Raw genomic sequence first — 27,718 nt, 5'->3', positions numbered from 1 at the left:
TCAAGTGATACTTTACAGATGCAGTTTGTCTTCTCATAGGTCATTTACCTCAAACTCCTGGTGGTTCCATGAGATAACATTAGCACTACCAAGTTCTCTGTCAATATTAAATGCTCTCATCTCAGACTCAAGCGTATCTCTCAGTTCTTCCCGTGTTTTGAAGTTCCAAATCAAGTTTGATCTAGCATGATCCTGAACAAATCTAAGAAAGAAGTTACATAGTTTAAAGCCCTCAAAACATGATCTGAAAAGCAGACAAGATTCAGCTGGCAAGCTAGGGGAGATCATTAGCATTAATGGACCTTAATTAGAAGGCAGAGAGCAGTGGTCTCCAGGTTGCTACAGTAATTACAGTTGTTCACTTGTATACTGTTTTGATAGCCATGGAGGCCAGCCTAGACTAAAGCATGCCTGTGTCATCCCTTAGGGCTCAGTTTGCCATCTGCATGTAGTTGATGACAAGGAAACATGCAAGTGATTCACTGTAAGCCAGCAAGGGCTACAGGTAAACAATACAGAGTAGCAGCCATGCTGTGTTTTAAACCAATAACAACATTAAAAAATAGCTTATGCAGTAAAATAGAAGTTGATGTCTTAAATGTCACAAAACAGTCAGTGGGCATTCTTTAGTAGCAGTTACCAACACATTCTTTGCATCCAAAGACTGAGAAGGGACTTTAACACCAAAGGTTTAGGAACACAATCATCTTCCTTTCATGAAACTGTATTTGACATTTAGAAACATCAAGCAGTTAGGTTTATGGAATTCCCCAAGCTTGCTTACATTGTTTGTTAGACTAATAAAGCTTGGCTTGGCTAACACAATGGCTCTAGCCAAAGAGATGTATCTTTTTCAGATTGAAGCTCCTCCCTTGTAAACTTTGACAGTGATAAGAACTCACAGGTAAGCAAGCTGCATTTAGGACCTGTGGCACTATTTGAAATCCAGTATGCATGTGCTTTCTCTTGCCCTGCTTTAAGCTCATGTTTGTTCCAATTCAAGTTACAACATCTTGAGTAGCTTACAGGTACCATCAAACTACAATACTTTCCAGTGCTACTTCACTTGGCCTTCAGCACCATGCAGACTTGCACCTGAAGTTTGTTATTTACTCTTCCTTTTGGTTAAAGGGAAAAAAAAAATGTAGTTTGATAATATTTCAGAAGCTTTCTAAATTCCTCCTTTGCCTAAACACAAGTGAAATCCTTAAGTATAGCTTAGGATGTTTTTAGTAAGTAGCTGTTCCAAAACACTTGCACTGTTTCAAGGCAGGCAGAAATTCAAAGTCACAGAAACTCAGAAGATATTAACAAAAATATCCAGCCAGCTAAGAACATGTATTAAATTTAGTATTTTCACCTGTAATAAAAGAGATCCCAGTTTGCTTCTGTTTTTATCCTTTGGCGCCGTTTCCTTAATATCACTGGTTTTTGAATCATGTTCTGCAAAATAACCAAATTTCATAAGTCAGTAGAGGCAGATGTCTCCCATTTTTCCCTTTTAAAATAAAAGGCTATATTTTTTACACTCTTTCAAAAACCATACTAAGTTAAGCCTCATTAATAATGTCTCCTTTTCTAGTGAGTAGCAGCAACAGACTTTCACAAGTGTTATTTGCACCAAGTTAAATCATGCCAGAGCTGTTTGATGCATCATTTGTTTAGAAGCAAGTTATCCCTGAGAAAAGCTTAATTCCCACCACCATAGGTATTCATCAGCTCCAAAGCTGATGGAGGTGAAAACTCATATGAAAAATGTTTTGCCCTTGAAAGGGAAGAAGTAGAGGGAGTCACAAAAATAAAACCAAGCCTGACTTGGTCACTGAAAGATTCCCTATTTTGATGAAGCATGAAATCACTGTTATCATCTACATGAGGTATCACATGCAAGCAGAAGTCTGAGCAACAGAGTCCACACAAGTGACAAGAGATATACAGACTCACCATATTGTTTCTGTCCTGATTATGAAGAAAAATTGGAAGAAAAAGAAAAATACATTTAACACCCCAAAGTCACTGAAGTAATTTAAAGTGGTAACAGCAAACTTGCTACTACATCTTCCAAGCTACACTTGCACACATTTGCTGTGAAATGATACAGCTCAGAACTCCACACAGAAAAATGACTCTTTAAACTCAGTATCTAAACAAGTTGTTTAAAGTGCAATTTGACCTTACGTTGTTTTTCACATTTCTTCATTTCTCCTGTTTTGAACCTAATTCATCATTATTTCTCAAATATTATTGTCAAACTTCTGCACCACATTCTACATCAAACTTGAGCTAGATTTTCGTAAATTAAAGCTTACTGCTATATCAGAACAAGTACAAAGACAGGCATTTTCAATACTCTGCATTGTGTTTTTCATCCTTCCTTGCACGCACAACAGATTGTTTCACTTCCAGAATGCATAAAAACAAGCTTAGTCAATATAGTAAAGAAAGTTAAGGGAAACACCTCAGAATTTAGAGAGTTTGTCTTTTCAAACATGGCAATAAAACTAAAAGAAAAAGGAGACCAACAGACTCAAGCAATGCTTAAGCTCTCCTCTTACAATATCAGACCAAAACATTTTTTTATGACTTCAGTCTCAATCATGACCTTAGGTACAGTCTTGTGTTGCCCTTCAAGCACTGAGATACCTATATTCAAGTGAATCCCAAGGTGGTGTCCATGGCAGGGGAAATAGAACTTGATGATGTTTAAGGTCCCTTCCAACCCAGGTTATTCTATGATTCTTCAAGAAGGTTCCATAGCTAAATTATCATTGGTGTAAAGTATATAATTTTGAATGCAAAGAATATTCCATTTCTTTTAAATATACCTCAAAAACTGGTTTTGCCACATTTCAAGGAATTTTCTCCTCTATAATAATCTTACAAGAAATGCATATAAGCTGTACTGCAGTTTGATACAGTTGGCAAAATGCCTAATACATATGCTGAAGGAATTCATTTGCCTGATTTACATTCTCCCTGGATCCTATTTCTAACCCAAGAACAGTAAGCACTAGAGAGTTTGCTAAAAGGAAGAAGAACTCTCAAATCAAAACAATTCTTTACTATTTCAGTGTGTGTTCTGACACTCAACAGTGACTTAATCAAGTTACTCTAACAAAGACTTTCAAATACTTTTACCTCTTTTTGAGCTATGCCCATTCGATCTCTCCAGTGCATCAAGACTAGATCCACCTTCTCTTTGGCAAATTTTTCAACTTCTTTTGCAGCTTTTCCAGCCAGTCTCTGCCACTCTGGCACTTTATTGAACTTGCCATACTGATCCTGCAGAATAAAACCAATTACTTAGTTGTGGGTTATCTTTGCTGCAGGTCAATGCAGCAGTCAAGTGTTTGTCTTACAAAAGTCACTAAGAAAATACATCTATATAATGGAATAGGAAAGACAACTACAATTACTTACAGTTGCAATTTTTAAGTTATCTCTAACATGCATTCTGTCAGCATCTTTTTCAGGAACAGGATCAGCACTGTCAAGGTATGCCAGCAAACCTGGTGGCTAAAAACATTTAAAACCAGTGTAAACACACACGTGGCTCATTAACAGAAAACAACACTTTAGGTAATAACACAATTTCTTTAAATCAGGGATTTCAATTTATATTCTACTTAAAGTAGGTATATAAAGCTCCAGCATTTTTTTTTTTTTTTTGCTGTGAGTAGTAAAATGCCACCATCCTCAACAGAATTGCTTAACAGAGACATATTATTGGCTTCAGTACAGCACAACTCTTGGCTATACCCCATTTCTTAAAGCAGTACTTAATGCACCTAAAGAATGCAGGAAGAAAAGAGTTCATCCCAGGGCAATACTGAGAGAATAATACTAGAATCCATCCACATCCTCTGATATGGACTAAATGTTACATGTGACATTAGAGATGAGACAGTCTTTTTTGACGAAGCTTTCCATAAGATAGTGTTCAAGATCAGGACAGTTTGCTCTGCCAAAAATGAAGGAACTGCTATTTTGAAATTAAAAGCTAGTAATTTAACAGATAGGATAATTTCTTACAACATTACTTATTGAACTAACTTCACTGAAGTAACATGCAAGAAGCATTCAGGAAGCTCTAAGGGTGAAAGAACATATGAACAATCAGCATATGAACTAACAACATACAGATTTAACCAAGTTACAAGCAAACAAAGTTGGACAAGCAAGGCAGGAAAGCATGGATAGAACTCCTGATACCTTAATTTCTTATTGGCACAAGAAAGCATTAGAGACATGCTTACAATGTATCCCCGCTTTAATCAAGAAAAATAAGTCAAGACTCCTTATTTTTAAGTTTTGTGTCAAAGTATCTTAAAAAGTGTCAGGAAAGTAACTAAATTTTTAGATTATGAGATGCTTTGAACCTCATCAATATCCTTTAATTAGCAGATGCCAGACTGCTGATCTCCCAGGCAAGACCTTCCCCTTGAAGGAAAAAAGGGAATATGTTTACTATATAGACTGTCCCAACTTTGATACTGCAAGCTTTCATATTTTATTTTTTTGCTACTCCATATTTTGTTTTTACTTACCAAAATACGTTTCAACAAATTCATAGCAGTTTTGTTCTCGGCTGTCCAGAGGCCAACCAAATGTCTACTTAACTGCCTGAAAAAGCCATTGAAATTAACAAACTGCAAGTTAGTACTTTAAAGAGATTTTTAAACCACTAAACTGTCACCCTTACCATGCTGATGAAATGAAGATGAGCAAGAGCTTCGCACTCTTTAGTGAGCACAAAGCATTACATTGTTCAAGGATATGCTTAGCATGCTTCAAAGTGTTGCCTCTAAGAAGTTCCAGTGAAGTTAGTGGAACAGCAGCAGCACATGCTTTTTGATCTAGACCTCAAAGAACACTTGAGCAATAGAGCAGAAACATCTAATAACCAAGTCTAAGTCTATCCAGCCAACCTTAACTTATAGCTGAAGTTAAGAGGCTAGAAGTCATCAAGAACTACTACATGCTCTACTTGAAGTTCTTAATGCCAGTTATTGACTAGAAAATCCTTTCTGGGAACCTGCCTTCTATGCCAACTGATTCTTTCTGCCAACATTTGTCACTAGGATCCCACTGCACTGAACTGAAGCATTGCTACAAGCACATTGTAAGTAGTAGCACCAAACAGAACTAGCATGACAGATGGTTTCATACCCGCTCTCTCCTGGATGACACACAGTGGCAACAAGCTCCACTTGTCCCTACATTCCTTAGCAACTCTAAGCACTGCAGCAATTCACAGCTAAAGCTTCCATAATCTTGTATTTGGGTGGAATTAATTGTATCATCACTCATCCTCCACAGCATACTCTCAGAGATCACAAGTTCTACTGACTGCTGTTTCAGGGAATAACTTATGTGAGGAAACTTCTCTCTCAGATAGGATGGGTGATCCTAACTGCATGCAAGATGCCTAAGATGTGCACACCCATTTTTATACAGTTGTACAGTACAAGTTGAAACTTTTTACAAGTTCCAAACATTCTACTTGCCTTTTCTTTCCATGAATTAAAAGAAATAAAAATCAATACTTGAGCCATTAACAAGTAACCAACCCAAACCCACGTTAACAAAAAAATAATCAAGGGTTTATTAAGTTGCTGCAGTTTCAGCTGAAGCTTGTCCTACTAAAACATACCAGCTGCTAAAGAAAATATTCTCCTGAAGAACTGCAACTTTTCTTCCTTAAACTCCCAATGTTTGCTAGGCCATTACTTAGAAATGTTTTTTAAACATGATATATCAAGTGAGATGGACATACCTATTTGTAAGCATCCTCTGATCTGTGCTTATTGTAAACATAGCAGTGTGCAAGTGACGAGGTAAGGCACCTTCACTGAGGGCAAGATCTTGCATTTTGGTAGCAATCTCTTTGTCTCCTTCCTTTGGAAATAGGGCAAGATTATTACTAAGGAAAGAATTTTAGTTAAGCTGCTTTTATCTCAGTCTAAAGTTCCAAGGCCTTCTTGACCATCAATTATAGCAACTAATATTCAAAAACCAGAATTTAGAGTATGATAGGTTTTAAGTGGAAGTTCTAAACAGCAACTGCTCAATGCTGTAGTAAAGCCATGGACCAGATAACTGGTAGTTGCATCCATGAGGACAGTAACTGAAGAGGGCAGGATGCCTGTCTCCCATCATACATCAGGAGGTTGTAGTAGCAGTACCATTTTCACACTGCAATTATAAATTAGGATTAAACAGAGAATGGCAGCCACACATAATTGCTTTTTGCTTGACTTTTGCTGACAGTAACCACTTAAGATTAATGGCTGCTGTTCAGTTTAGACAGCCACATGGGTAAGACTGCCACTCACTCAAGACACATTAGTTGCAATGAATAAGAAAAAGGTTTTGCAGCACTTTTACTCCTCTAAATTACAGGACTTTTAATAAACAACATAGTAACTTTCAGCTAACATTATAAGGTACATCGAGGGAAATGTGAAGATTTGGAATACCTCTATTTCAAGTGTTCATTCACTTCCATTCCAAGAAAGTACTAGATGGATTTCAGATGCATAAGCCATTGTGATACAATGAGGCACTAACTTAAGCCCTGAATTTCAACCCAGGAAATGTCAAGAGTCAGTTAGCAAGGTCACCCTGCAACAATCATGAGCAACCCTTGAAAAGTATGGACTTGGCCCATACATTATGTGGTATGGAAACTTAAAGCCAAAGCAAGAACAGAGGCTGACATCACTAGTCTGCTCTGGGACACTACTGCTTACTAATCCCAGTCCCATTCCATCTGGCAATGCATCCCAGGAAATATGACCTTTCCTCCTTGAAGTACCCTCCAACATGCAGAAGTCTGGTGGCTCTGAGGTATGTGGCTGAGCTACGTACAACATTTACAGCCAAATCTTGACTGCAGTATGAAGACATGCAAGGCACTACCTAATGTCCCAACTCACATGCTTTCCAAACCCCCAAGTGTAAGACAAAGCAAGTTGCTATATTAAACCACTCACAATTAAGCAGGTGCTCTGTTCCTCACTTCCAACTTCCCCCTCCCCACTCCCCACTTTGAGAAACTAATAAAACAAACTTCTCTTGGTAAGCAATTGCACTTCCAAAATAGACAATACATATTTTGCATGCTATCCCAGCTAACATTGATAAAATCTCACCTCTATTATTGCCTTCATCACCAAACCTGCTCCTTTCACAATTGCCATGGAAGGGTGCTAGAACAGAATGTTAACAAAAAAATTATCCAAGTGCAAAAATTGAAGATTAGATCATCTGTGATTCAGTTTCCTTAACTAATGTACATGGCTGTTCTACTTCCAATTCAGTTTGGTGAAAGCTAGCCTTAAGAAGAGTTCCTACCCTATATCTTTGAACAACCATCTCTCATGCAACTCCCAGACAGAATTCCTGGCACTGAGCAGCAGTGAAAAGCTGAAATAATGCTGAGGAAAGTGGCTGACACAAGCTGACACTAATCAAAAGCAGAAGAAAATACTATTTTTACAGTAACAAGGCATTAACATTTTAGCCAAAAATGCTACAATCCTTACAGGTTTGTTACTGAAGAGGATGCTACTCTTGTTTTCTGACTCTTAACTCTCATTTACAGAGAAAGAAACAAAAAGGCAGAAAACTTGCCAATCAGGGGAAGATCTGTGCATCTGTTGAATCTATCCTAAAGTCCAAGTGGTATTTTACTGTGTTTCTGGAAACAGGTCCTAGGCAGTCTATTCTACAATGATGTGGCATATCATTCACTATAGAATAATCACCTCAATCTGATATGTGAAGGCAAAATAATAGGCCACTAAAACATTCACCAAGATAGAAAAGATTTAGGCACATTAACCATCTGAAGCCAAATCCATCTTTCAGTAAAACTAGAAAAATTTCATGTTCACTGATTACCTGAAGCCTCTAATAATAGTGAAAAGTAAATCTTACCTGAAAGAGCTTAAATAGTGTTCTTCCATTAGATGCCACCATTTCCAGCAACATGTCAAACTGCTGCCCCTCAGTAGTCTCACTATATGGAGCACATAGGGCAAATGTCAGGAAGTCCAGAAGTGAACTAATTACTAGGGCACCTGTCCCATGATCCTGAAATTAGGAAGACAGGTATGTAACTCAGATACAGCAGTCCGAGAGTATTCATGATGCTGAAGGTGCTCTTCCCTGTCATAGCATTAAAATAGTCTGTAAACAAAAACTATGGGTTTAGAATATTCCATTCCTCTGAGTATGGCACTACCCTGGTAAATAATTGGTTCCTAAGGCATGTTAGAGAGTCAAAATACTTTTATCTAGTTTAATCCCACAAATTTGAGTTTACACTATTCCTTTACTTAAAAGAAACATCCAGTTTTCACATTAAACATGCAAACATTTGTTGCAGGACATTCAAAATCTGTGGTATTGACAGCCATGTCCTAACCTGTCAAGATCCAATCTTAATTAGAACAAACTTCAGTGCCAGACAGAGCTGTATTTTCAACTGTAGGTGCAAATACATTCAAAGATACATCTCAGCATGATAAAAGCATTTTCATTAAAATTAGGAAAGGCACTTAAGCTCAAATCTGTTTCCGAAATTTGACTTACCACATGGGAATTGAATTTCTCTAGTAGATTTTCTAGAAACTTCTTTGAAGAAAGAAGGGAAGCTTTGTTCAACTGCTCCTGCCTCAAGTCATAGTCATCATGCATGGGCTATAAAAAAAACAAGTATTCACTACACAGGAACATTTCAACCCTCAGCTCTTAACAGCTGTAATCCAAAAGCCACTCTCTCTACACACAAGAAGTTCAGTTCAGTTCAAGTTCAGCAAGAAATCACTGTAAAACAAGTCATTCCATGTCTGAACACACTGCAAGTTGAATGGCAGTCCCTATTTCTACATCTTTCAGTAGCCTGAAGTTCACATATTCCAAAGTGAAAGAACCTGAAATTTAATACTTACACACATAAGAGCACACAGCATGTCAATAGAGGCATGGGTTACTCCATCATTGTTTCTTTTGAGGGCTTTCACAACCTTCACTCCTAATCGTTCTCGAAATCTTTTGAAAGGGAAGCAAAACCACTAAGATCAGAGAAGAAACTAAAATCTTAAAATTAAGATGAAATCTAATCAGTGGCCAAGAAGGGTCTGCTCCTATTGCATTTAGCAAGCCAGTACCTTGATATTTTCATAAATTTGAGATTCCTGGTAGGAAAATATTGACTTTACTGTTAACATGCCAAGCACATTCATCAAAATAAAGATGTATCTGTGTAGTTACAGGATACTATTTACAGAGAAACTGAAATTTATAAAGGTCTCAGACAAAGTGCTTTTGTTACTCTTCCTGCAATTCTCTATATTATAGTTCCTCTATATTTCCTAGTCAGAAACATTTCAAAGAATCTTTCATTGTCAGAACAATAGACAGTTTTTCTGCTTCCTTATGTTATTTAAGACAAACTCCAAGCACTCTGTACATACTACAGAAGTACAACCTCCTGACACCATTTTATCTTGTGTTGAACTGAAGATAGCAATGACATCAGCATACTTTGAGACTGAAGAACTGCTTACTTCAAGGACAGATGAAGGTACATGTTAAAAATTATTCCACTAGGAAAATCATTAAAATGTATTTGCCTCAAGACAGAGTATTTAGCACAGGAAGAATCAGCTTCCCTTGCAAATGATTACCTGGGATTCTCAATTTGCACAAAAGCCTGGTGGCAGCCTCATACTACTGAAAACCATCATGTACAGAGTCTTACAGTCCTCTTCAGAAGAAATTCCATTTCTCACTTTAAAGTTACTAACAGAAATTCAAGGCCTATTTTCATCTACTACTTCCAAGCTTGAAGAGGCTTTGCACTTACTTTGGAAGCTGAGTAAAGGCAAGGAAGCCTGCTTTTGAAGCTACTAGTCGTCTTACTGCTTGGAATTGGCTTTCAAGCTCTGCATTAGATGCTGCAACATCTCCCTCTTGGGAGAGCAATGCTGTTATGGCATTATTAATGAGCTTTTCCTTGTTTTCTGAGAAGAGACCCTGGTTAAAAAATAACAATCATTACTTTCTTTCTGCATTAGCAACATCTTAAAAGGATGGGTAAAGGTTCTATTCTTACGTCTTGTGTAACTGCATGTAGGACTCCGCTGTAGGAGATGTTAGCATTGAACCTGAACACAGCATCTGCAAAGTTACCATCTGGAAAAAGACATATTAAAAGTTAAGTGTACAGTACTGACTCAATATCTGGATGCTTTAAAGAGCACTATAAACCCATGTAAGAAGCATTAGCTTACTTGGAGGAGCAGCCAAAAACTTCAGATGAAGGCTCTCTACTTCCTCATCCACAGGCATACTGAGTAATCCCCAACGCTGGCCTTTGTGTGTGGAGGTCATTTTCACACAGACATCTCTATTACCAGAGGCTCTCACTCCATCCAACAAGCTAGCCAGGAGAGAATCTCTGGGTTGGGACAATGACACAGAAATACAATTGATATCAGAGAAGTGGTGCCAAAGAAACAAATTATAACAGAAACGGGGCTAAAAAAAATCACATCATGAAAGGCAGCAATACCTGGGATCTCTTACTAATGCTACTGCCAACAGCTACACCTCTGGAAGAAACCACTAACTTTCAGTGTTCCTTTATGCACTGTAGGGAGAGAGCTGACTTACACCCAGTATAGCCAGCTGCAGCCTTTCACTAATGGGATCAGTTCTAGATTATCTGTTAATGAGTGACACATGTTGTTAGCCAATTCATCCCTGGGCTTTCTGCAAAACCTCACTTAGCAGGATTAGACTGTATTACAACTGCAAGTGCACTCAGGGACTGTTCTGTTGGTTGTTTTAAATAGAATCAACTAAGACTGTCTCAAGCAGAGAGCTCAAAGGGTTCACAGCCTTCACATTTCCATATTACCTAGACTGTGCTTTCTTCCCTTGTTTCAGATATACTACTTAACCAAGTACAACAAACACAGAACTATATTACTTAGGAGAAACAGGCTGTATCTAACTGTTCAACATCCTTTCATGTTCATCAGAAAACTTCTGGAGATATTTGTTTAAAGCTGGGATGAAGGTAAATGGGAGAGATTTAGTTCTTGTAACAAACCTTGATTTGTAAGTGGCAGACTGCTAGAACAGCAATGCTTTCAGTTAACCTCTCCCAAGGGTCAGAATTTACAGAAGCTGAGGAACTAGAAGTGCTACAGTAGTAACTTCCATTTGAATCTGTAATGCACAGAAGCTCCAGTTACCTTTCTGTTGAAGAGTATTTTCGAATTTGTCCTTTGATGAATTCAATGGTGAAAAGCTGGGGGTTTTCACAGTCACACACTATTGCAAATACCTGAAAATAAGGGACAAGGATCACATTCATGAAGTAGTGTTATTTAGCTACTCTACAAATTAAAGCTTGCATATACTATCAATTCCTCCCTTTTAGAGCCTTTATTTGAAGAAGTGGTAGTGAGAAAGAATGCCCTTACCTCGCCTAAAGGTTTCAAAGTTGCAATGTTGTAGGTAGCTGGATCCCTCTCAACTAAGCAAGCTTCTGTAAGAGCTAGGATTCTTTTCACAGGTTCCTTGTAAAACAAGAGAGAGGCATGCTAGGAAAGAGAATACTTAGTGCTTAACAGGAACCAAGTATATTCAGTCTGACAGCCTTACCAAGTGCCTAGGTGTTATTTTTTGAACAACAAACTCTGCTAAAGATGTTATAGATTCATCATTGCTGTACTTCCCAAAGCGAAGGTTCAAGTATTGCTCAAATTCTAGGGATTCTTTCCTTATGCGCAGAGAGATGCCTATGAAGTTGCCAGCATGGTCTATTGCACTCTTGATAATTTCATCCCTCTGCTCAGAGGCAAACAGGTGCTGCAAATTTTGTCAGGAAAAACAATTAACAGGTGAAAATTATGGCACAACTGAAGAAAATCACAGTGCTAGAAATAACCCTCCACTATATACCTAATGGTAGGGAATGTTCACAGCAGCTGGACTGGCCTTTGCTAAGTGCACAGTATAGACAGGTATTTATTACACAGGAGATCCACTATTAACTTTACATTTGCCTTTAAAAAGAAAATCTATAGCAGCTATTCCTAAAGGATACCCTGCTACACATTAGTGTGCCATTAAAGTTATGGTCTGCATGACCTGCCTGTCCACCCTTGGCAACTGACCCTGACAGCCTGGCAGGAGTGAGGACCCAGAGAAGCAATTGGGGCTACCGCTGGTGATCTTCAAGGTAAGGGCAGCTCTAGAGGATCAATTATACATTGCTAATTTTATGCCAAAGAAAAGCATGCTGCAATACAAACGACATGGAAACCCTCCTCTAGTTCTATTTTAGAGACTGAGGTAGCCATACCTAGGAATTAATTTATGGTTAATAATGTAAACATCCCTTTCAGCTGTTTGAAGTACAGTACACAGAAACCCTGTCATGATTTTAGAACCAATATTACACTGAAACATTTCCCAAGCAAAAAGCTGCTAAGTAATCAGATCACAGGTATAAAGAGGCAATGGCATCACTGATCAATCTATTTCTGAATTGAATCCCTACATCAGTTAGGTAGATTAGTAACACACTATTGTAAATTTAAGAAATGACAGGAAATTCCACATCCACATTACATTCATATTGACTACCTAAAAAAGTAGATATCCCACCCTTTCTAATTCTTAAACATGCAATACACACACACGCAAAACTCCCCACACCAAAAAACATAACCAAACCCATATCAACACCCTCTCAAATGTTTTAACTAATTTCCTTTCCTTTTAGGATCTGTCCCTAAGCCATGAGGCCTCACAACTGGGTCCCAAAGATGCACATATTTGTATGCTCCAACTATGTTGAAATTTCATTCTTAAACATGCAGCTATAAATATCCTAAGAACCATACCAAGATATTTTGATTTCATACTCACCAATCTACTAAACCCTCCATAGAGGATACAGAAGCCTCCCTGATAGCCAGTAATATCAACAAAGCCTTCAATATTTCTGTAGTCATAGGAGCACAGGACCTTATTTGTTGCAGGATCAATTTGGTCAATACCTCCAGGAGTCACTTCCAGAATCACAGGTTTCCTCGTATCACTCCAGTGATGCTTATAGCAATTATACCTCTGCAGGGAGAGCTACTTTTAGACATCTATGCACACTCTTTTACTACACAGCAGTAGTTCTCTACTTAGCTAGTAAGTTAAAAATATCACATAATTTCCCTTAATGCTGTTGTCTATATTAAGAACACTATGAAGCAAAGGAAAGTAGCTGTAGTTGACAATTGACAAGGAGGTCACAGCTTAAACAATGCACGTTGAAGCAAGAACCTAATCCCAAAAGAGCCACTCTCAAAGGAAGTAAGTTCTCTTGCTGCAGCAGGTGGTCTTCTCACAGACTTCTGAACACTGTGGTTAGATGAGGAAATAGCATTTGCACCAAATGCTATTATTCAGCTAATTAAATCAAGTTAAGGTAAGTTTGTCACTGTAGTGAAAATTTTTCATCTCCTGCAGTCACATTCCATTACAAATACAAACTTACTTTAGCCAGCAAAAGTTAGAGGTCTGTTCTAAACTACAATAAGACAAAGGGGATCCCCATATTCCAGCAGTGTTACTATGCTCATGACTGAAGATTTATTTTATTAAACACTTTAAATTACTTAAAGTAACTTTAAGCACTTGAAGTACTGCTGTCTTCTATGTCCAAAGGACAAATATGAAGTCCAGCTCAGTAGACTGCATTGCTTATTGCTGTATTACCACAATTCAGTGAATGCCAATCTTGTCTGTAATCTGACCTATGGAAATCCTTTTAGAAAGCATCAAATTTTCAGGATGTTATGCAGAAAACATTTAATTAGTAAGTAAAGCAAACATTGACTAACATGAATCAATGTTTTTCTCCTCTCCAGATAAGAATTCCACATAGCTCAGCCCTGTATTTCAACAGTAACATTCATAGTCTATGTACAAGTATAAGGCTCCTGCCAATAAAAATGAGCTCAAATATTCCACTGGTAAAGAGGTTCCCACTGCTTTTGAACAAACTCCATTTTCTCTTCTCAAAGACTTCAGATCCAAATTCACAAAAGCTATTTTAGGTAGCACATATAGCACAAGCATAAAATACATGAACAAAGCAGAAATCTGAGTCTTTAGATAATTTCCTTAAGTGGCACATGATGCAGGTAAGCCAGACACTCACCCGTCCTGTGATTTTTCCTTCTGAGAAGTCTGTCCTGAATCTCTGTTTTTAAAAAATTTAACAGTGAATGAATGCAAATATGACAACCTATCAATCCAGAAAGTCTACATTTAAGCTGACTCTGTTTTATGAGACTTGTATTAAGCCTCCTCAGAAGGCTCACCATTCCATTGCAATTAATATATTCAATACTTGTACCTTTACTCACTCTTTACAAATCATGCAGTACTTGCTCCAACTGACACTAGATCAAAATCATTAACATAACAGCTCAAAAAACTTGCCTTCCTACTTTTTATGCAGGGCAAGAAAGCATAATACACTAGCACAAATGGTAACTGAGTACTTACTGCCTGCTTGAAGAAAATAAAAATAAAAATTTTACCAGTGCTTCTGTAAGGAGTTCTGTTCTGTGCTCTGTGGAAAACTTAAGTGTCTCAGATTTTTTTCCACTCCCTTTGCGAAAAGTGAGATTAAATTCTGTTCCTTGTCCTTTTCCAACAGGAGAAATAGCACAGATATCTCCATAAGGCCACTAGACAATGGAAAGTAATTAGGTTATACTGTTAGTAATTTTAAAGCTACATCTCCCCCTTTCAAAACCCCTTAGAACCTAAAATAACCTAGCTGTAACAATGTGACAGCTAGCACACTACGTGACAGTACAAGCTTGAGCTTCCTCTTTGATACTGTGCAAAGTAACTAAGTGTCCTGAGTCCCTTCAGGGACACAGCTCAGCAGTGATCAAACTTACCCTGGTTCCTTCAGAACAGCACAGCCAAAGGCAAACTACTTGCTGGCCAATGAAGAGAAATTGCCTAAAAGTACAAAACCCTACTGGGTATTTGTAGAGTTAGCAAAGGCCACAGACCTTCTGTTATGTGACTTTTGTACACAGCTGCCACACCTTCTGGCTTTTCTGAGATCTTGTCAGACTAGATGGTTTCTTAAGCCTGAATGCCACTATTCACTCTGGATAATGGACATAAGTCAAAAATCAGCTTCAAAAATGACAGCTACCTGATTTGTAACTTCCAGTGTGTTGGGGTTGTATGTGGTGACGGCATGGGTTCCAACTGAAAAGACTCGTTTATACCTAGAATACAAAATAATGTTAAGTTTCTCCAGAAGTCACAGGAAAATCCATGCTGAACTGCAAAAATGATGTTAAGATCACAGGTTTTTGTTAGGAAATGGATATGGAATTTTCTTTGTTGGAACTTGCAGTTTACCCTTATAACATGTTAAGCTCTTCAGTTCTATATATCCATAAAGGGGATGCACAAGTTAAATACTACTAAACAGATTTACTTATGCATACCTTTTCCTAAGTTACTGGCTAAGGCAGGATCAAAGACTCATGGACTTGCACTGAAAGGTACTACTAGACCAGAATAAATTTTAAGAAGGCTAAACAGGTAGAGAAAAAAAACCCCAGCCATTCCTGCAATAGTCTAAAGCATCCATCTGAAGCTGTCTCAGCCAACAGTTTTAACACAAAATCCAGCTTACACAGCTGTTCACAATACTGTACCAAGTCAAAGTACTACTATGGCCAAGCCTAATTTTCTCCATCTTGAGGGAAACCAAAGCTACCAAACTCTAGAAAGACTTATATCACCAAAGCTACAGTCATTGTACACTGATATCACAGATATGTTAACTGTCACAGGGCTTAAAGAATAGCAAGGTAGTTGTTTGTGTTTCAAGTGTATCAGACACAAGCAGCAGTGAGCTAAAGCTACAGAATTTTGATGCATCAAGTGCAAAATCAAAGCCTTACCATGGCTTCATTTCCTAGATAATCTCCAAAATGTACCCTGAACAAACAAAGACTCTTTACATATTTCTGAATCTGAAAGTTTTGAAACATAACTAAGCAGAGTTTGAAACAGCAGGTTATTAATAATAGCTTATTACTTGCACAAGCCATGTTCTAGGGTGCTTCCATCTGGAAGCCATCCGGCCCAACAAGAAAAGCCAAAGCTGAAGCAGAGCCAGTACTAGTAAGCATTCTCTGACTAAAGCAATAGCATCTGAACATGGATGCCTTTCTTGAACTTGAACCAAATAAAAATACTTTGGCTAGTTGTCCACATTAAAACTGATTCAGTGTAGGAATTTAAGTTTCAGTTCTGGGTAAACCATGGGTTTGCTTGGAAAAGATATTAGCAACCAGATGCTTAATTAATCTGAATCTGTGCCATGTTAGACTGCATCAAGAACCACCAGATCACTCCTTCCATCCTTCTCTGCATTCTTGTGCTGCAGTCCTTTCTCCTCTCTCACTTGACAGGTCTGCAGCACAAGCCATTATTTCTGTATAAAGTCAAACTTTGCATGGGCATCAAATATATTCAGAGCAGCTCTCACATATCCCTTATAACAGGAAGGTCAAGAGCATCCATCTGACAGTCAGGCAATCTCACAAACTTAATACCCTTCCAATTTCCATTATTATTAAAACAGTGCAAGTTGAAGCTTTACTGGCCCAGAGTTTACTTTAGGAATTAAAACAAGTGCTTATTTTCTTCAAAGCTTAGGAACATCTGTATTGAACCGATTGGCCCCCTCAAGGATGTTTAACATATTTGCAAAACTTATCTGTGTTTTTCTACATAGTTGAAATTTCCTTATTTAAGATGCAAGTCAAGGAAGTAATGAAGTAATGAAGCAGAATGTTTGAAGCTACTCTAGCTGCTAATAATTCCACTATATTCAGCCTCTCAAGGAACGCTCCAGTCCTTAGTGCATAAGAAGAAACACACTGTTCCCTCTCCTCTTGTTGCACAATTTATATAGGTTTTTCTGTCTTTTATATGACTTATAAAGAAAACTCATTTAAGTTCTTTAGAACAGCATATCACAAGTAATAAAGCTCTTTATTACTTGCTCAAGGTTTTGTTTACTTACTGAGCCGACTATGAGCTGCACAATGCTTTGTGGCAGAGTAAGGACTTGCAACCACTACACATAACTGAAGATCAGCTTCCAAACATCATAGCCCCTTCCTTTTCTCCCCTTATGCTCAAGCCTACATTTCAAGATCTGGGAAGCATTTGTTATCCAGCATTCTTAATATGTGCTGGGATAAGGAACACAACACAGAACAGCAGTTTTGCTGAGTTGCCATTTCCCTTGTTTCCTCTCCCTAGGTAAATTCAGAAGAACCAAGTCTTGTTTCATGAACAGAGGAGATTCAGAAGTCAGCTCCTACATGTGGCCTACTCTTGTTCATAACTTCACCTATAAATATTTAAGAAAGGTATTCATACAAGAAAGGACCTGAAGAGTTTACTATTAATAATCTCTCAAACTACTCTGCAGTACCGTCTAATCCCAGGCTGTTTTGAGAAGAGTTGAAGCAAATGTCCTCTTACTCAAGAAAAGGCTATGGCCTGTTCACTAGTTATTTCAAAGCACTGGAGAAATCTTTTTAATCACAATGAACCTGGCAGATCAATTTCATACCACCACACCCAACAAAAAAAATAAAAAAACTTCGGTAATTTTACAGATCTACAGAACACTGGAGCATCATCATGTGCACTACTGGAAAATACTTTATGGACACACAGAGCCCATATTCAAAATGACTAATTCTATGAGTAGTCAAAATGATTCAGGCTCATTTAGCACCACACATTCAGTTACTGTTTTTTTAATGTTATACATAGATTATACTGAGAATGTATAACTACAAACTGAGTGGACTAGAGAATTCAAATAGAAAATTACTAAAACCCAAATAAACTTCTGTTGCAAAAAACAAGGGGCAACTACTTACTAAATACTTCTTTCCCCCTCACTACAAAAGAATTAACACACCACTGAATTTTTAAACTAAATCTGTTCTAGACTTTAGACTTAGCCTGAAGTTCTTTAAGAATTCTATAAATGTACCAGAACATTACCATCAAGGTTCAAGATCATAACTTCAAGAGCTTGCCTCAGGCTCTTTAATGAGAGGAATTCTCCTTTCCTTCTCAGTACTCCCAGTCTTTGATAGAATGAATGGGTCAGACAAAAAAAATCAACCAGTTTCAATTTACTGCTCAAACAACAGATTTGGACAATACCTCTTCATAAAACCATTAGAATCAAGCAGTGCTCCTGTTCCCAAGGTGCAGATAACCCACTCTCTTTGCTAGGTTGATTTTTGGATAGCAAGGAAAAACTCATTCTACAGAGATACTATGCATGTGAAAAGGGACAGTGGATGAACATACCAAATCAAGTTCTGTAACAGCTGACTTCGGACACAGCATAACAGATACCAGTTATGATAACTTAGTGGATAATTTTATTAGACATTCCCAAGCTTTTGCAGACAGAAGCATCACCAAAAATTTATTTTTAGATCCAAGACCCCCATTAAAATCAGGTTAATTTCTATTGGCAGAATTCTTCAAATTATCCCAGTTAATAGTTTAACAGATAATATGTTACACAACTTAAGTGTATATGTACACTAGTAATCCTCATGAATTAAAGTACATAAAACACTACTCCTCCATAAAACTATTCAGAGAAGAAACATTTCCATCTTAAATTTAGTGGTTTATATAGTTAGTTCAGAGGTTCAGAACTTGATGAGATCGGGTGGTCCATTTCAGAGCTACACTGCAGTGTGGGAACATAAGCAGAGGAAAGCTAAACTACAATGTTACAAATCCAAACTGATTCTAGTGAAGATACATTTAGTTCAGACACTGAGCAGCAGGAGCCTTTCGTTCAATTTTAATTCATCAGTTGGATGAAGTTAAAACTATGCACTTAAATCCAGTAACAGAGAGGAAAAATGTCACACAAAACTTTAAAAACAAAAAGCCAAAATTAACAAACTTCAAATCACTTACTTTCCCCTCCATGAATGTTTTGTTGTGTAGAAACAAGCAAGATCTCTGTTTTCTCTAATTATATTCATTCTGCGCCAAGACCTGAAAACAAAGGAGACATCCTGTTAGCACTCAGGATTCTTATTTAAAACCAAAGTTCACCAATCATTGATATGCTTTTACAAAAAGACTTTGTTTTTAAACTTGTCTATCAAACAATACGTGGACCAAGTTGCACAAGAATTATTAGTTTCTCCACTGCATTTGTTACACTAGCTATTCCTTAACAGTACCAGGTTCCAGTAAGTTATGTCATATTTTCCATATTACAATCACTCAAATTTGAATGTGCAAAAGTGAAGTGAAGTTAAAGTACATTTTATGTCATCTCCAAAATGTTTTACTGTCAAAAATTGTATTATATAAAATTATTTGAGTAACCTCTACCTGTAACTCTAGCTAAACCAAAGTTCTTCTGCAATTCTGAAATAAACAGTAAGGAGATATCCAGATACATAGAACCGTTTGTTTCCCAGTCTGAATCAGAACTTGAGGTTGAGAAACTTACTAGCTAAGCATTGTGACTGAAGAGCTGACTAAGTACCATTCCTATGCTGTAAAAGTTTAAGCAATCTCACCACGAACATCATGACATGCTTATTTCACACAGAGGGAATATCTATTCCCTAAACACACACACAGAGGAATTTAGTTAAACTTCCCCATAATTGCTTAAGTAGATCATTGCTCTAGGAGTTGCTAAGTTCTAAGGAATGCTTCTAAACACTACTATTTTCAATGCCTGAAACAAATGCATGTTGAGTAGTTAGAAAATTAATCTCCCTCTTATTTCACTACGCTGTTATTGCATATACAAGGAACTTAAGCAGACATTCCCTGATTAAGTACAAAAGTGAAGTTGTCACTCTCCGTTTACTGCTACAGCATTAGCTATATTTTCAAATGTGTTAAATCAGGATTCCCTGTAACTGATTGAAGACTGGTATTACCCTCAGGTTCACACCAATAACACAGTGGCATCCCCAAAATACCACACACTAACGCTGGTCTGCAAGAACACAGCTTGCCTGAAGCAACTCTCAAACAACCCAATCCCAGTCAGTACCCCACTCAAAGTTAAGCAACATCCCATTATCTTTTACATTCATCTAACTCTGCTTGACTGGGCAAAGGAAGATTTCTTATTTTGAGATGGACAACCTGCAACATTAGCTCATTGCTAATTTCTACCCTCTATGACTTCAGGTTATTTTCTTTCTGAGCAAAGGCTATAGCAGTTATGGAGTCATGAGCATGAAGAATGGATAACCTGTTCAAAATGAACTCTAGAATTCCTTCCCTCAGGTGAAGAGCCAGCACAATCATCACTAGCTACTGAAGGAAACTTGAAGTACTGCCTCTGGGAGGAGAGAAGAGCAGTATTTACATCCTTCAATGACAGTGTTCGAGTCAAATTTTTAGAGTTAATATTCCAATGACTTGTGGCAAGTTAAATTCTCTAAAGCCAGTTTTTGGAAACAAAGGGCAGGATATTCAACAGCATCGGACAGGGAATTGTCCAGAGGGTTGCACTCAAGCAGCTGCAGTCAATGGCTCAATGTTAAAGTGGAGATAGTGACAAGTGGCATTCCTCAGGGGTCGAGACTGAAACTGGCACTGCGTTAACACCTTTGTCAGGGATATGGACACCTTTGTCAGAGTGGACTCTGTGAGTTTGCTGATGACACCAAGTAGTGTGTTGCAATCAACAGGCATGAGGGAAGGGATGACATTAAAGGGACTCTGACAGGTGGGAGAGGTGGGTCTGTGTCTCACAAAGTTCAACAAGGACACATGCAAGACCCTGCAGCTGGGCTGGGCCATCCCAAGCACAAATACAAGCTCGGTGGAGAATGGCTTGAAAGCAGTTCTTGAAAGTGACTTGAAAGTGTTGGTTGATGAGAAATTTGACACAACCCAGCAATGTGTGCTCACAGCCCAGAAGCACCTTCTGAGATGCATCAAATGAAAACTGGCCAGCAGGCTGTGTGAGATGACTCTTCTGTGAGACCCCACCTGCAGTACTGTGTCCAGCTCTTATGGGGCTCCCAACATAAGAAGGACCTGGTCCACACCTTTTGTAGTGAATCTAGAGGAGAGCCACAAAGATGGCCAGGGAGGGAGCTGGAGCACCTCTTCTATGGAAACAGGCTAAGACCTGGGTTGTGCAGCCTGGAGAAAAAGCAGCTCCAAGGAGAACTCAGAGCAGCCTTTCAATACCTAATGGGACATACACGAAAGCCAGAGAGGGGCTTTGGGCACGTAGTGACAGGACAGAGCAACAGCTTTAACCCTTTAAACTGAAAGACAGGAGGCTTAGGTTAGATGTTAGAATTAAATTCTTTATTGTGAGGACCAGAATAGGCCCAGACAAGTTGTGGATACTCCATTCCACCAGCCCTGGAAGTGCTCCAGGCCAGGCTGGACGGGGCTTTGAGCTATTTGGTCAAGTGAAAAGTGTTCCTGCCCATGGCAGCGAGGTTGGAACTAGATCATCTTTAAGATCCTTTCCAACCCAAAGCATTCTATGATTACTCCTGAAGTTCCCATTTTGCTTGGGTTAAGAACTGTTATTATTATTACCATGGATAAGAATCAAAACAGTACACTCTATCCAAACTATACAGACCTTACTGTACAGTAGCATACTTTAGATCTGGTAATTTTGTTTCAAAGTTATCTTTCAGAACAACATGCCACATACTCAATCTTCACGCCCCTCTTTCAAAGCCATTTTCTTGACATTGACTAAAGTATTAGTAAAAATAAAATAAGAGGCTTATAACAAGACTAGCTTTACTAAGTACAGGATTAAAAGATCTATTTATCTGTAATTCCAGTTTCACCAATACCAGACTCCTCTGACCAGCTCTATTAGGTCTCCCAGACCTGAACACCACTTGCTCTAGAGTATTTAAAGCAAGATGTTCTCAAGGTTGCAAATATCTACTCCTAATAATACAGAACTAAGAAACATTCATTTATGAGCTACCAGCAGCTTCCAGAAATTTTAACAACAGCATCTAACTAGGATCAGGATACTGATGCATGAAGTATCATACCTGAAGTGCAATAACAAATTCACCAGGCTGCTTTTTTTTTTAAGATGAAAATCACTAAAATCATTTAGCTTTCATGCTTTATTCACTGTGCTTCTGGACAGTGATTGCAACCATCCCTCCCACTGAGAAGACTACCACAGGGGCAATATATGCTCAAGTCCAGCAACAATTAATTCTTGTACACATTTTCCAGCAGTTTAACAGACAGAAAAGGCTAACAATAGCCTAGTGTTCTGAGCTGCTCTGGTAAAGCCCAGCAATTATTTACTGGTTGTCTTTGATTTCACAGTAAGAACAAGATAAAAAAAAAAAAAAAGTTCATATCAAAGGCAACAGTATTTTCGAAGAAACCAAGAAATTTCTCTTCCTTCACTCATTCCAGCAGAACCAGTGTGGCACCTCTCTTGTACTCTCCACAGTGTCATACACTGTAATTTTAGCACCTAAGGCAGTATAACCATTGACTTTGCAGAACACATCAGGCTTTACCATTAATCAAGTTTAGCCATATTGTCAATGTGAGCTATAGTGGCCTGCTTAGTTATATATTAATTTCCTAAAATAAGACAACATTCTTGTTACCCTTACCTTTTCTTCCTCCATTCAATAGACCTTTAAAAAGTTGCCTGCCTTAACACAAAAATGGAGTGAAATTTGTTATCTCACTCATAAGAGCCCCCAGGACAGTAAGGCACTAACTTGAACAATCATCTTAATGCTCTGGGGTACCTAGGAGTAGAGAAGTCACAACTTCAAAGGTTATTTTGAATACTTTGCAGCACAGCTATTGCATATCCCATACTGATGGCTTTTAAAGGTTTGATACTAGAGAAACACCCAGTTGTCCTATTTCCATTGGAGCAGAGGCAAAAACTACTTTGAAAGTAGCAGTTTGTAAACATGACTTTCTTGGTTGAGAGAGGGCATGCTGAATACAGACTGTAGTCAAACTATCCAAGGATTCTGCAGGCAAAGTATTGTCTACGACTTGCAATTTCTTTTGGGAGCCTAACAAAAGCACTCTCCAAAATATCCCCTGGATATTTTAATCAGCTTTTTCACAGGACTGAAGTTCAACAATACTTTCCTATTTGGTTCCTGTAGTACTGTAAATAGCAGTGAAACAGCTTTAGGGGAAGAGCTGAAACCACATTTTTGAGTGCCTCATGTACCAGAAATAGCAACCCTTTAAACTAAAGGGCCTGAACTGCTTCCAGGAGTCCCCCTGCCTCAGAGTTTAAGCTACACAGAATCATAGAATAGTTTGAGTTGAAAGGGACCTTTTACACAATCTATATTCAACTTGTATGCACTTTCCACTTTTCCAGGATTTCACATTCTTTAGACAAAACTACCATCTGGGAAAACAATCTATTTCAGGAAACTGAGACAAGTCAGTCTCAAACCAGCACTTGTGGAGTCAGAAGAAAAGCTGTGACCTTGCAGACATCAAAGCAATAGGCACAGCTGTAGTTACACATAAGTTTCCTTCAATTTATTAAATAAAGTCAGAAGTTTGGACATGGGTTCAAAGTTTAGTGCAGAATTCAGATTGAGTTTTTTTCCTGATTATATTATCTCTCTATTATTACAAAGCCTCAATATCTTTTTTAAACTAAGGTTTAACAAAGTAGGATTCAGAGCCCCACACAGGATTATTATTCTTTTCTACTTCAGGGAGGAGTAAAAAGAATGCTGATAAGAAACTGAAGTTTCTTGGGCAAAAGAGGAAGAGAAACACAGATAAGAAACTGTGATTTTGTTTTAAAAATTTATTCCACCACACTAGTAAGAACATTAGCAAGAGCTCCTGGAAAGTCTTTACTACACAGAGACAGAGAGTCATAGCAAGCTCAAGTGGGACTTTTCTGAGAGACAGAACACATAGTATGAGCATAAAAACAGAGTGAACTGGAAAGCAATGAGAGCAAAGCACTAAAAAAATCCCTAAGGTTCTGTTATTTTGTCGTTCTACACACCTGCCTGCTAGCTTAAAGATCTGGAGCCTGATTTCCAGTCATCTACACCTCTGTAGCTTTAAAGCCATTATTTAAATAAGTGAGTTTTCCTGCACTGAAATGTTTTAGCTGCCTACATTTCAGCCTCCTCTCTCATTGCTGTGGTCACTAAGCGGCAGAGTTTTGCCTTCAGATAGATTCTTTCTAACAAGCATTAATTTTTCCTCTTCCTTGAACAGTACTCTTCTCCTAAAGTACTACAGCCTAATTAGCTGTGGAACAGATTTCATCTGCAGTGTAGGAACTCCCAGTCCTTTTTGTAAGAGGGGAAAGAGAGAAGATCTGCCAGATCCTTAGAAGAATCTACATGCAACCTGCCTCAGTGATAGCAGCAACCCCACCTTCAGTGCCCCAGGACAGAAAGAGGCTGAGAATTCCAGCTTTACTGCAACCATAAATGACAGTGACAACATTAGAGCCCATCCTCCAGGTGACCCATTCCCTCACTGAGGATCAGTGCTAAGGATAAGAAAAAGTGTGGAAGATTCTGGTTTTCTTTTAAATTTATATTAGCATTCTGCTTTACCAGTGAACCAATCTGATTCACCAGCTAGACAGCTGAGTATCAGAACAAAAGCATATACTCACTAAGGGAAGGAAGGAAAAAAAAATATTCCTTTCGGTCATAGTTTAGCAATCCTGTCATATTTCTTCAGAATAATGTTCTGTTTTATTAGTGAGGCAAGAGAGTTGTTAATTTTTTTGACACAAGAATAGTTTTTTGGAAGCAAATCAGGAAGCTAAGGAGTTGAAGGTTAACACTTCAAGACATGGTTGAATGCCAGCAGAAGAATTATTAAGTCAGTAAGTTTCACTTACTGAGCTTCAAACAAGTCAAAAGTAAAGTCACCTCCACAGTACAAAAAACAGATCTGGCTTTAAAGACCAAGCCTCAGCATATCACTTAAAATCTGGAAATACAAAGTGATTCAGTCCTTCAGGACAAGTATGTGTTTGGAAACTATGAGAAATGCCACATGACACCCAGAGGAGCAACAAATACATACAAAATAAATCTTTCAAAAAATGTGTTCCAACAAGGCTAAAATACACAGGGACAGAAATGCAACTTTGTCTCCAAACACTCAGGTATTTGCTGCAAGTGGAAAAAACTGTCAGAAATAATAGAAAGGTGCCAGTAACTTCTAGTTAAGTGTTCTGGCACTTGGCTGCCTATAGTAGGCAAGAATTAGACCATGCTGCACGTTCATGAATTGAAGCAGGCTGGAACCAAGCATAATTTTCACATCTGTAATACCGGTCCTGTTATTTTGATTTTACTCATCAGACTGTTTGTAAACAACCTTCCTAACTCAATCCTAAAATGAAACTCAAAGTCACTAGCAGTCCCTTCAACAGCCTCCTCCTTTCCAACAGATCTCACTACAAGCAAGTAGCCTATGCAGACAAATCTAATAATCAACGAAAAAAGTCTTCAGCTTCAGAGAACTTAAATTCTAAAACCAGGAATATTTTCTGAAGCGCAGTATTATCTAACCAATGCTAAGTAACATGAAACAAAGCAGCTATCTACTGAATTTCATCTACTCCAACCATCACAAGTCTTATTTGTGAAAGAGCACAGGAGAAAAAGAGAAAACAAATTTCAGATCACATTAACTTCAAAAGCAGCCACACTGCAGAGATTGAGTGCATTCACAGGAAGTCTCTGAATAAACTTCTATGCCTGTGTTTTCCCCCAAGCAGAATGCTCAAGCACTCCCTCAGCTTGAGAGCACCAAGCTAAAAAGAGAAAAAAAGACCTCTCTCTCCCAAACTGAAGTGCTAAGATAACACTTTAATGGCCCACAACTCAGCCCTCAGTAGAAGCACAGTGATGAAGGCACAGGCTTCACTCCACAGGAAAATCTATTCCAAAGACTGCTGGCAGCTCATCGCAGACATCGCAACCATCCAATATGACTGCTTGTTTTGATTTTCAGAAAACAAAAAGGAAGATAAAAGCATGCATGGAAGGAAATCAAATGCTCGTGGAAAAATAAGAGCATTAAGGGTAGATTTTCTGAAAAGTGCATCTAGTTCTGCTCATGCTCTTCAGGCACACTGCTAGCACTCAAAAAAGAAATAAAATCTCATCTCTGTGAGAGCATATCTCTGCCACATCTCTCCCACCCTTCATAAATTATTTCCCAAAGCATCTCCTGATGTATACTTTGATCTGAAGGCAGGAGGAGGAAAATACCGTGTCTTTTCTTAATGGACACGTCAATGCTCTTCTAAGAAAAAAGACAAATTCTGCCCGGAGGCTACAGAAGCCGCATCAGGTGCGGGGCACGCCGAGCGAAGCGCCGGGCGGGCAGAGGCTGGAGAGCAACCCAGCCCTCTCCTGTGCCCGGATACAGGAAGCGAAGGCAGGGCTGGGGCGGCAGCTGACAGGTACCGCGCTGGGGCCGGGGGACGCCGGCTCACAGCCCCAGGCCCCCACGGCTGGGGCGGGAGCGGGGCTGTGCCGGCGGCAGCATCAGCTCCCGGGCGGCAGAGCCAGCGCTGCCCCAGCCCCGACCCCGCGCCCCGCACGGCGACGCGGGCCGGGCGCGCCCCCTGCCCGCCCGCCCGGCCCCGAGCAGCGCCCGGGACCGTGGAAGGAGGCGGGGGCTGCTGCCACCGCCCCCTCGCCTCCCCCGCCGCTGGGATTTACCTGGCCGGGGAGCCCGCGCTGCCCGGACCTGCCCCCACCAGCAATGCGCTTTCCCGGCGATAAGGGCGAAGGGGCACGGAGCGGAGCTCTCACCCCTCACCCTCCGGCCGGCCGGGCGGGCGGCAGCCGCTACACCGCTCCCGCTGCCTCAGAGCCTGGCGCTGGAGGCCGCCATCTTAGCTCGGGCAGCGAGACCGCCCCCTCGGCGCAGTCGCCGTGCGGCCCGGGGCCGTCATGGGACGCGGTCACCTGATGTGCTCCGCGCTGCCTCCCCCTTCCCGCCGCGCTCCCTCCCTCCTTCCTTCCTTCCTACCCTCGCCCCTTGCCCTGCCCTGCCCTGCCTGATTCTGCCGGGAACCGGCATGGCTCCGTGCGCAGGCGCTGCGCCGCCGGGGTGCAAAGTGCCCGTGGTGCTCCCCTTGCGCGTCGCCTCAGGGGTGCCAGTGACCGGTGCGCTCCTGCCCGAGCGTCCCCGGGCCGTGGAAGGCGCGTGGAACAGTTAAAAAGCCGGAGCACGCTGTTTAATTGTGCACAGTGCTTACGTGATTGTAAAAGCCATGTTAAAATGCCACATGAAGGCTGCGGAGACTGAATCACTGATTTATGTGGTTGGCTAACCACCCCCCAGATTTCTTACGGGACTCGTAAGCTCCCCGTCAACTTCCCCATATTCTGCACCAGATCAAGGGTTCCCAAAAATGTAAACTACGGACGGCAGCATTGTAACACGAGCTCCTTAAAATCCCTACTGATTGGCATAAATATTTTGAATATTTTAAAATATTATTTGGATTAGAATACTATGGCCTTTCCCTTAAAACAGTGTCATAAATGTCTGC

General features: G+C 39.5%; 1 protein-coding gene across 3 annotated transcripts in view; it reads right to left on the bottom strand.

Annotated features, from left to right (window-relative positions):
• DNAJC13 (DnaJ heat shock protein family (Hsp40) member C13) overlaps positions 1-27,034 on the bottom strand; it is a 56,261-nt gene extending 29,227 nt beyond the window's left edge. Inside the window, exons 1-23 of one of the 3 annotated variants that reach the window (XR_010027663.1) lie at positions 26,880-27,034; positions 19,102-19,182; positions 15,263-15,338; positions 14,628-14,777; positions 14,243-14,284; positions 12,955-13,155; positions 11,683-11,889; positions 11,502-11,597; positions 11,271-11,362; positions 10,302-10,468; positions 10,124-10,203; positions 9,875-10,044; positions 8,958-9,057; positions 8,599-8,706; positions 7,942-8,097; positions 7,155-7,211; positions 5,777-5,898; positions 4,548-4,623; positions 3,421-3,516; positions 3,139-3,282; positions 1,945-1,959; positions 1,361-1,443; positions 49-202 (exon numbers count right to left, since the gene is read on the bottom strand). Coding sequence is in view for 2 of the 3 variants with exons in the window: in XM_063155835.1 (XP_063011905.1) it covers positions 49-202; positions 1,361-1,443; positions 1,945-1,959; positions 3,139-3,282; positions 3,421-3,516; positions 4,548-4,623; positions 5,777-5,898; positions 7,155-7,211; positions 7,942-8,097; positions 8,599-8,706; positions 8,958-9,057; positions 9,875-10,044; positions 10,124-10,203; positions 10,302-10,468; positions 11,271-11,362; positions 11,502-11,597; positions 11,683-11,889; positions 12,955-13,155; positions 14,243-14,284; positions 14,628-14,777; positions 15,263-15,338; positions 19,102-19,169 (2,460 nt within the window). In the remaining variant the exon portion in view is untranslated. The remainder of the gene's footprint in view (positions 1-48; positions 203-1,360; positions 1,444-1,944; positions 1,960-3,138; positions 3,283-3,420; positions 3,517-4,547; positions 4,624-5,776; positions 5,899-7,154; positions 7,212-7,941; positions 8,098-8,598; positions 8,707-8,957; positions 9,058-9,874; positions 10,045-10,123; positions 10,204-10,301; positions 10,469-11,270; positions 11,363-11,501; positions 11,598-11,682; positions 11,890-12,954; positions 13,156-14,242; positions 14,285-14,627; positions 14,778-15,262; positions 15,339-19,101; positions 19,183-26,879) is intronic. The other 2 variants (XM_063155835.1, XM_063155842.1) reach the window with 2 other exon arrangements.
• Between the last annotated feature and the right edge of the window lie 684 nt (positions 27,035-27,718).

The sequence above is a fragment of the Melospiza melodia genome, chromosome 1 (assembly GCF_035770615.1).
Source record: "Melospiza melodia melodia isolate bMelMel2 chromosome 1, bMelMel2.pri, whole genome shotgun sequence".
Taxonomy (NCBI): domain Eukaryota; kingdom Metazoa; phylum Chordata; class Aves; order Passeriformes; family Passerellidae; genus Melospiza; species Melospiza melodia.
This window is presented reverse-complemented; position numbering and strand designations above follow the sequence as displayed.